General features: G+C 35.9%; 1 protein-coding gene across 1 annotated transcript; it reads left to right on the top strand.

Moving 5' to 3' along the window:
- Positions 1–660: 660 nt before the first annotated feature.
- LOC145766920 (E3 ubiquitin-protein ligase MARCHF8-like) lies at positions 661–9,545 on the top strand. Its single transcript, XM_082578628.1, has 7 exons — positions 661–850; positions 1,342–1,471; positions 3,323–3,390; positions 3,518–3,653; positions 5,238–5,326; positions 5,847–5,925; positions 7,653–9,545. Exons 1-7 carry the CDS (start codon positions 671–673, stop codon positions 7,772–7,774), a joined length of 804 nt encoding a protein of 267 aa, XP_082434754.1. The 5' UTR covers positions 661–670; the 3' UTR covers positions 7,775–9,545.
- Positions 9,546–10,661: the final 1,116 nt, after the last annotated feature.

Raw genomic sequence — 10,661 nt, 5'->3', positions numbered from 1 at the left:
TATGTGGAGCAGAAAAAAGTATCAAAAAATACGCCTAAAAATGAACTCCTTAATTGGAATGTTGTGGTAAAAATGGGCTTGAATACGTCCGGGTATAGTTGAACTTGTCACCACTTACAAATATTTACCTGAGTTGCATAAAATAGTGTTCAAAAAATAACAAGCAAAATGAAACAGTCAGTTTGTTTAAGCGGCAAAATAACTTTTATTTTGATGTCATTTTAACAGAAGCTGCTTGAAAATTTTAACTGAAATCAACGGTTTTCTGCACACACAGTGACAGGAGCAGCTTATGTTGCAGAAGCAGAAATAATTATGCAAGCGTAATTGCAAACAAAACCACAACAGGCTTATGAATCTAGCAAAATGCTCAATTTCTCCATTTGCCATAGGTTCTACTGCTTGTGAAGAATACATGTATAGACAATGTGGTTACCTTGTCTTTTTTTCGTGTATCATTGGTAATAGCTGAAGCGTATGTGCATATTTAGACAGAAAATCAATTTGATCCATAAAAATCGAATTACAGGGCGAACAACATTCTCAAACATCAGGGGATACAACGAGTTTTCCGCATATGAGCAACAGAATTTCTTCAACATTTACGAAACAAAATCATAATAATAGCGACAAAGAAAGTCAAGAAATGACGGAAGAAATTACAGAAGATATGACAAAAGAAGACCATACTGTTGTGGACATTGTTAGAGTTGATGTTGACTCAAAAGGTCCAACTAAGTCAAACACGTGTGAAAACTGTGGCCAGGAACTGGTTAAAGACAATAAGTCGTCGGACACATCAACTTGGAAATCAGAAAGCTCATTATTTTCACTTTACCAACAATCAAACGTAAGTCGTACTCTTTTTGTTACGTTGCTTTTTAAAAGTGCTGTTTTACAAAATTTTCTTAACTTGCTTAGGGTCGGCCTTGTTCAAAGAATTCCCAAGCTTTCAAACATTTAAACTTCAAGTGTTACCCTGATTGAAAATGTTTTAAAATCATAGTCTAATAAAATATATGAATTTTAGTGCATCGTTGCAGGTAGCTACTTTTTTTTTAAATAAATGTATTCGAAGAGTTCCTTAAAACTTTTTCCGGACTCCTGTATAAGTGTATAATTCACATTTGTGTTGTTTTTGCTTTTGGTAAAATATACCATTGATTGATTAAGGGTCGGTGAATCATAGGTCGAAACTCCTGCTCTGCTACAATGCGCTGTACAATAAATGTTTTCAAGTTTCGTCCTATCTTTTTATTATCAAATTGTAATAAAACTTAAAAACTTCAAGTATCTATGGTTGTAGTTTGAGGTTTTGGTAAACTGCATTGTATCAACCAGGTGGATATTTGCCGGATTTGTCATTGTGAAGGGGAATTGTGTAAAAATGAATTAATTGCACCTTGCAAATGCAAGGGCTCGTTAGAATTTGTCCACCACTCCTGCCTACAAAGATGGATTAAAAGTTCTGGTATGCTGCTGCTAGCCTATGCTGTATGTGTGCGTCTTTGTAGTATAGAATATAGACAGCATAATAGACAAAATGAAAACGTTCTGATACTGAAAAACAAAATGCTGAAAAGTACGAGAATCTATAAATAAACAAGACATTTTTTTTTAATTGATAACTTTAGCTTTATACTGAAAAGTTTGGGTGTTCATCAGGACAATTATCGTTTCTAGCACTAGTTGTTACGTTCATCTGATGAAATTGAAAGTAAAATTAACAACAAACAAGATGGTTTAAATATATTACATTTATTTTTCGATATGTTCCTCTCCATTACAATATTATTCTATCTTGGTTATAACTTAAGTAATCAAACCAAAATATAAACTGGGACTAAAAGCCAAAGCTCTCGCCAGCCGTCTTGGATTTTGCGCCATTATATTTTAACTTTTTCAATGCACTAAAAAATGATATTTTTGTCGCTCCCCACACAGAAAATCAATCGTTTTGTACGTCTGCAGACGTTGAATCAATGTAAAAAACGGTTGATTTGATGTCTGGGTATCGTATCCTGGAAGAAAAGTAGGCTATGTAGGCTACCAATCACATATCCTAAGATACAACAGCTGCTCACCAATGGATGAGAAATAAAGGCAAATGCTTCAAAGGTTAAAAATTTCTTGTTAAATTTTCTTGTTTGAGCAGCAACGTAGGCCACTGTAGCCTAAATGGCTACAGATCGCATAAGTGCATGTTCAAATTGTTCGCTTTCCAGCCAAAAGAGCTGTTGGAAACCAAAAGATCAATAGACAATCAATGAAATATCAATAGACTATAGAAATGAAATCAAGTCTTGACATCACGTAGAAAGAATTGTAGCAATCTGGTTACCAATCACAAGCAGAGATTTCTTTTCATTTCTCACACGCCGTCATCATCAAACTACCTGTTTTACATCGTTGCAACGTTTGTAGATGATGAATCGACGCAAAAGCGGAAACTTTTTCCGGTTGAGCCTTCACGAATTAAGTTTTGCCTTTTTTGTTTTCCGACGTTATCATTATGTAACAAAAAGGTGCAACTTATGATGAACCAAAAATGTACCTTGTTACAGCACAGCCTCGTTTCTCCACACGTTTAGTTTGGTTGCTTGAGCATTCAACTTCACTAAAACATATCGATCACGTACAGATCAATACTTGGCTCTCTCATCCTTTCAGTCCATTTAATTTAACTTGCTGCTCTGCAGAATTCTTCGGTTTAGTAATTTGGCACCAGCTTACATTAGAACGTCAGAGGGTGGTAAATTAGTTTTACTGTTTTCAAAACACAGTTTTCCATTTGTGACCACGCAAGCACTATTAGCTTAAACTGTCCAAAAAACTTTCAAAAGTAATTAGTTTATTGTTTGGTTTGTTGAAGCAGAGCTTCCTAAGCAACAGAAATAATCAAATAGACCCAAACAATATGCAGTTTACTTTTATATTTCCACTATAATAGCTAAGAACGAGACCACTTTTATGTGAAAAATCTTATCCGTTAACTATCTAATCTATCCTTATTCTTAAATCTATCCTTATCCTTAACCAGTTTTGATCAAATTACTTGTACAAGAGATTATTTGTTTTCAAAACATCTTTTACATGTACTGTACAGTGTACAGTACCTTATCTGTAGGCATCTCTCGCGGCCTTTTGTTAGTTATAACCCCGCTAATCATTCACTTTTCAACTTTAGTTTTTATACACACGACTATAAACTATTATCTGAGCGAGATCAGAAATTTGGTTAAGAAAATACTTTTTAGCATCAAGAGTTAAAATTTAGCATCTTTCTTTGGAGCTAAATATAGGAAAATATTTTATTTCACAGGAAACAAGCATTGCGAGTTGTGCAAATTTCATTTTGAAATGAATTCAAAACTGAAGCCTTTCAAAAAGGTAAGATGGATGTGATGCTTTATTTTGAATCAAAAGGTAAAAAAGGTCATCACTAAACCAAAGTTTACAAAAACAAACAAAAATTGATTGTTAGCCTACATTTTTATAATTTTGAAACTTTTTTTAGTGGGAAAAGCTTGATATATCGAAAGCAGAGCGCAGAAGAATCAGTTGCTCAGTGGGTTTCCATCTGATTGCTATTGTTTGCGTGGTTTGGTCAATGTACGTTCTGGTTGAAAAAACTGCGACTGAGGTGGAGAAAGGTAAATGGGAAAAAATCAAACCTTTTCGTATTGATTGCTGAAGATGTTTTTAAAAAAGTTTTGTTTGAAACTAAAATGTCAGTACTCATGTTTATTTTTAAATAGCCTAAACACACGGAAAACCAGTGACGTCGTCATAAATTTTCACATATCCGGATCGGTTGCTTAGTGATTAGTGCGTCTGCTTCTGAATCGGTAGGCATGGGTTCGATGCCCTGCCCGGTCGCGAATTTTTTTTTCCTACAAACTTTTTGTTACCTCGCATGGAGTTTGCATTTATACCGTGTGAATGCAAACATTTTTCGTTGGCGTGTGTGGTTCAGTGGTTTTGTCTTTTGCCTTATGTTCGTGAAGACATCGGTTCGACGCCCATCGAAGTCAATTTTTTTTCTTTACATTAATTTTTGCGGTGCACAAAAGCTTTTCAAAAGCAGTAAGGTTAGGGTTAATTCTTAGTCAATTCGGAAAATCTTACTTTTAGAATTTAGACTATAGTGTCCAGAATCAATTTCTTTTCCTAACTTTTTTAAACTTGACTAGACAAGGTGTGTCTCCAGGCTACGTTTTTTTTCAAGTTTAATGTTTAGATTTGGACCTGGAGGGCGAAAATCGGCTGCTGTGAGGGCGATAATTGGTAAGAACAGTTACGGTAACCAGTAATGACTACACTTGCAGAAATATGCAAATGAGACAAAAAGTTTGTGGGAAAAAAATTTCGCTGCCAGGTCACGCCAAAGAATTTAAAAAAATTATATTGAATCAAATTCCTGCTTGGCACTGAGCAATGGAATGGATTCGGGTAATAATGTACTCGGTTGCGCATCTATACGGCTGCATTGACACTGTCTACTTTGTGAAGCGCAGAAGAGCAACGCATTCTGAGATGGATACAGCGCTATATAAAAACAAGCATTATTATATAACAAATTATTGATGAACACGTCGTAATCTCCGAACTCCAAGGTCGAGGAATTTATGAAAGAGCAAGCAGGGAAACAACGTCCTGCCTAGCTAAATCAAAAAACTACGCCCTTCGTAAATTTCTTTAAAAAAATGGCGTTTGTTCTACAAATCAGGGGCATAGCCACGAGAGGGGGGGGGAGGAGCAATCAATCCCCAAAAAATAATTATTTTGCCCTCTCCAAAATAAGGACGTTTTTAATATTATTACAACGTTGTAATGACATTGTATGGCCTGTTTATTGACGCTTTACAAATGTTTGGCTGCATTTAGTAGCTACATTTCCAAATAGCCTTTTACTTCAAACATTAAAATATTTTCCCTCCCCAATACTTTTGTGCTTTTGCCCCCCCCCCCCCCCCTAAAAATTTCTTTCTGGCTAACTCACTGATACAAATGTAGTTTGTAGAGCTATTTTTAAGCCAATAGAAAAAATGCAGATTAATACTTTTGGTTTAAATTGTTCTTCTACTGTAAACTGGAAGCTAATCAATTTGTATTTTCCTTTCTAGCGTTGTTGGAAGGACCAGGTTACATCTTTGTAAACAAGTTAAAGATCTTTGTTGGCATGTCACAATGCGATTATGTACTTTTTGCAACAACGTGTTTATTTTATTTGCTAGGAGAGCTGGAGTGGCCATTCTGGACCAAACTGGTGGTAGTTGCGGTTGGTTTAACCGGCGCCGTCATATTCATGTATATGCAATGCAAGGTAGGTCTTGGATTCGGTGCAAGTTTCAACAAATTTTGGATAATCTGATTCACTAAACTAGTAACGAAATATTGCAACGTCACTTTATCCACTTTCTCAAAACCGTGTGAGTTTTAGACGGAGAATGGGAAGTCGATGCTTAAAGTTTTAAACTAACAGCCTGATTTAATCATCCTCAGGGGTGAAAAAGGTTATGAAAAGCCCAGAGTTAGTTTTTAACATAAACGAGTGCTTAAAAATCAAAGAGTAGGATATGTTTGGCCTGACAATACAAAACTGGGTTTGTTTTTGCATGGTCATGGGTAAAAATTATTTTAAACGTGGGATTAAACCATAGCTTCTGCTGGTTGAGAAAGGCAGTTATTTTTTCGTTTGACTAGTATCTTGTAACATAAATTAGTAATGTGCATTGTGCAACCTTGTTCTTTTTTCACCTTTGGTTTTTAGTCGCCCGAAAGCTGACGAAGCAATATACTGCATAATAAACAGGATACCACGAACATATGTTGTTGTTTTGCAGACGTACATAAACTTATGGAAACGACTGAAAGCTTACAATCGTATCATATGTGTTCAACATCAACCTGAAAATGCCATTGGTGAGCTTTTCAGATTTCTTTTTCGTTTCAATGCCTTGCTTTTGCTTTTAATTGAGTTGAAAACACATAAATTGCACAACGAACGAGCATTGTCGTTTTGCAACAGAACTCCTTTTTAATCGTAGCTAACATTGTGTTTGCGATATATGCGGTTGGACTTCTCTTGACCGCTTCGTGTTTTTGCACAGTTGGCCCGCGTTTCGTTGATGAAATAGTTTCTAAGAAGCGACAAATGTGCACACAAATGCACTTACCACCCAGCAAAGAGTCGGTAGACGTTCGAGCAACGTAAAAACAACAGCTATTGCTCGCCAACAACCTCCTGCTGAGAATGTACATCATTACGATGACGTTTTAAACGACGTTGTGAGGTGGAGAGAATCCGCGATATTACATTGCAATTCGCTGGTACAGTACTTACTAGCTTGCTGGATTTTGAACAATAGGCCTCTTTTTTGTTGAAGAGCTGCTGGCACTTTTTTCCGATAAACTAAGTTTTAAACATCACAAGATCAACAAATGGCTACCTAGAGATACGGCTTGATTTGTCACATTATGCAGAATTTCCTAGACTTTGCCAACTTTTGGTAACTGTCTGAATAAAAAAATTTTAAAATTAGGCTTAAAAACAACTAAACAACGCATCTGTAGAGCATAAACATTTTCCCCAACCATAACAATGTCTCACTACTGACATCCTTTTTCAATTTAAGCGTCTTGTAAGTGGTGACAATGGTTTGCTTTTTTTATTGTCGCTCAACAACAGCTATGGTCTTTTAGCCACAGTTTCTTTTTTCAATATTTGTGCATTATTTTTTGATGTCCCCACATTAATACCCGACAAATCTTCACTCGTTACATAAGGAGGAACACCATTTAGGTATCATTTTTAAAGTCTTTGTCATGACCCGGTCTGGAATCGAATCTAGGCCACCAGGCATGAGAACCGAAAATAATAACCATTCGGCGACTCAGCAGGTGTCTCAAAACATTGCTCACAATTTCAATAATCGAGAGAAGGTGGCTTACTGTTCAGTCATGGGCTCTTGGCCCAAGCAGTCCACGGAAGCATAATTAATTATTGGTCCATCCCGACAGCTCAGTTGGTTAGCGCATGACTTCGTGAACGAAGAAGCTTCAAGATCAAAAGGCGCTATTTCGACTCTCGGGGTTTGCGCTTGAGCAACGCATTCTAAAGACTGCTCTCCATTCAGCGCACCTAATGGATGGAATAATTCCCCTGCAACAAGACTTCAACAATCGGAAAATTCACTCTGTCAATCTCGGTAACCGGCCCTGCGTCGAAAACTTTTACAAGTGTGCGAAACTATCAGGAATAACTTATCAAGGCTTTGTCGGTCCGAGGATAAAGATTCAAAACCAACCAACCAACCTTATCAAAATGCATATTTCTTCGCCGTTATGGGGAGCGGCGAGCTGATATAAATCTTTTACCAGACCTTGATTTTCGCGCTGTTCATATAGTGCATAATTTATGTTCATCGTGTGCTGAAGAACGCGATCCTCTCCACTAAGGCATGATAACCGCTATCCGGACGCCTTCGATTAAGTTACAATCTACACGGACCCGGGGGATTCATTAACAAACTTTAACCAGCAATCCTGCAGGTTGTACCTTACCTGACGGAAAATCATTTTTCTTCATCAGATCTCAGCCTAAAACTTGTTAAAAGTTGCATGTAGGATATTTCTTTTCTTGTTTATAGAGGAAAGAATTACGGAAACGAACGTTATGCCGGGATCATCCACAACGCAACCCAACACATCCAGAGAAGAAACAACTGTTGTCATTGCCAATGGCTGTAGCCAGAAAGATAATGTTGTTTAGGATTAGGCTAAGTCTAAACTGTTGGTACAGTTTATGTTTTCATTTGTAATATCAATTTAGCATTATCTTACTTCAAAATTTTGTAAAGTAAGAATCTATGTGGAATATTTGTCGAAAATGTTTCAAAATAATCTACAGTCAATTCCGAACAAAATGCAATCTACGTATAGACCAAGAAAGGGATCGGAAGAAGATTGCCCTGATGTCAGACCCTTTCATAACATTGAAAAAAGTTTGAGACTGAATAGATCAAATATTTGTTGTCAACAATTGAATATTTTTCAATTGCGAAGCTGCTTTACATAAATGATTTAAACGTTTTAAAAACCTGCCGTCTTCGTAAAAATGGTTGTCTATGTTTACTTGAACCTGCATTGTGCTCATAAGATAAAGTCACTGTGTTGCTTTAAAAGCACTGCAACATAATGCATACTGAAGAAAGATGAACGTACTAACTTACTGTATGCTGCAATTAAGATGACTTGTATAAACCAGAGACGCAGCCACAGTGGAGGCTTTTGGGGAGGAGGGAGCAATCGCCGCCCCAAATTTTATCTTGTCCCCCCAAAAGATATGTTTTGATACTATTTCAATGTTTTAACAGCATTATAATTTATGTCAAATGACGTTTGACCCCCTAAAGTTGCTTTTGCCACCCTAAAATTTTTTCCAACTACGCCACCGGTATAAGCCGCATACTAAACGTCATCTGATGCTGCTGAAGGCTGCTAAACAATAATAAGTTTAATTCAATTTTTTAAACGCATGTAATGTTCTGAATGTGACTTTGTTTTTAGTTTTGTTATTTTTATTTTCTGTTTTGTTTTCGTGTTATTTCTTTTTTATTGTTAAGTGGTTATCTTAATATTGCAACAAGGACGAACTAGTCAAGCGAACAATTTTTCAAGGGGAAACAAACTGAGGCTTTAAAAAAATAGTAGGCCTATGAAGAAAGGCTACGTTTTCATTGATAACATCAATATTATTTTGGGGATAAAAAGCTGTGGTATAATCTCCTTTTAGGCATGTTTTTGTGTTGCAATTATTTTGTTCTTATTTTCTCTCTCTTCTTGTCAATACTGTTTTAAATATTTTTGTTTAACGTGTGTCGTTGTTCCTTGATAACTTCAATTTGAACCATGCTTAGGCTACTTAATGAGCAAAAATGCAAAAGAGAATTTACGTGACAGCAAACTTACCACCTTAGAGGCTGTACACTGTGTACAGTATGTTATTCCACGTAAATGTAGTCGACTATGACGTTTCATGGTGAAAACACAGAATTCGCTCCAACTGAAGTAAGCGATTGGTTGATTACGAAATCAATACGAGGAAAGGACAAGAGCAATCGAAAGAATATGACGTCAATTGTTGAAAGAACAGTTGTTTATAGAGTTGTAATAACGAATGATGCAAATTGATACAGTGTTACAGTATTTGTTGTATTTCTCTGATACACAATGTTCATATGATCGCAGTTTTTGGACAATACAGTGTTGTTTTATCTTGTAAAAGTTTTCTGCACAGAAAGGAAGTTTTATCTTCAGAAAGAAAATATTGGAAAATAAGGAGCTCTAGTTGTGGATATACTAAACTCGTGTTAAGCAAACGTATTTTCAACAGTGGCGTACTGTGACCACTTTGACAGGTGTTCAGTGACGTCAAAGCAACAGCGGGGGGTCTGGGGGGCCTCCCCCAGAAAATTTTTAAAATTATCATTGAATTTGGTGCGTTCTGAGAGCATTTTCAGCACAAATTCTGAACATGAACAGAACTGACAAAAATAATGTTGTCGGAATGGAGAATACAAAATAGATATTTATTTGACAGCGCAGTGAATGAAAGACTTAATAATATCAAACATTAAGTTGCATTTCTAAAGTCACATACTTCTGTTCACTTTTTATTTCCGACCATCAATCAATCAATCAATCAATCAATCAATCAATCAATGTTTTATTTGTCAGTAACAGGAACATAGGTACATGTTTGAAATATGCAATATACACAGTACAAAAGTTACACAAGTTCCCATACCGACAGGGAGACAACGAGACGACCATACGGTCTACTAGTCAATTGCCACACTACGGAAATTACGATTTTGCCATTTAAAATAAGCTTACAAGAGAAAAATAATAATTGAAACGTTCCCGCGCTTCAACAACAACATACGCACAAAAAAAAACATATTGATGATAACGTAGGCCAAAACACAAAATTCCATGAAGCAAGCAAAGAATAATAAAGTTTCCGAAGCAACTGACAAGTTGGTTTCCATAACATATCACTTACGATGCACTGTAGCTTTGTAAAATTAACGTTTTGATCTTTTTTTTGAAACAATGAAATGATAAGTTTTTTAGCCTGCTTGGAACCTCTGACCAGAGCATTGGTCCCAATACCTGCATGGACTTCTTGCCAAATTCTGTGTTTGATCTGTTTATAAAATAATTGTTGCCTGTTTGATATCTTGTGTTATGCTGATGAATAGATGAAGCATTTGTAAATAAATCACAATACGTAGACGGATACTCATTCATATGAACTTTGTACATATGTTTTTTTATTTCAATGTTATGTATGTCTTTTAGTTTCAAGATGTTCATTTTGAAAAATAAAAAATTAGTGTGAGCATAGTAATTTTGTTTCGTAATTATTCTTATAACCTTTTTTTGTAATTTTATTAATGGATCCAGTGCACTGTCACAGGCCTTTCCCCAGCTTGAAATACAATATTGCAAATGACAGTAAATCAAAGCGTGATACACATCTTTTAAAGTGTCTGTGTTGACATAATTTCTGAGTTTAAGCAACGCCCATGAACCTTTTGCTACTTTTCCGCAAATTTTATCTATGTGATATTTCCATGTTAATTTGTTATCTA

This window comes from Aplidium turbinatum, chromosome 3 (genome assembly GCF_918807975.1).
Source record: "Aplidium turbinatum chromosome 3, kaAplTurb1.1, whole genome shotgun sequence".
NCBI classification, from domain to species: Eukaryota; Metazoa; Chordata; class Ascidiacea; order Aplousobranchia; family Polyclinidae; genus Aplidium; species Aplidium turbinatum.
The sequence above is the reverse complement of the archived record's forward strand: the minus strand, read 5'-3'. Positions and strand labels throughout refer to the sequence as shown.

Coding starts and splice junctions, on each gene's coding strand:
- LOC145766920 (XM_082578628.1), top strand. CDS start 671: ATGACAAAAGAAGACCATACTGTTGTGGACATTGTTAGAGTTGATGTT. Junction 3,391..3,517: donor AACTGAAGCCTTTCAAAAAG/GTAAGATGGATG, acceptor AACTTTTTTTAG/TGGGAAAAGCTTGATATATC. Junction 3,654..5,237: donor TGCGACTGAGGTGGAGAAAG/GTAAATGGGAAA, acceptor TTTATTTGCTAG/GAGAGCTGGAGTGGCCATTC.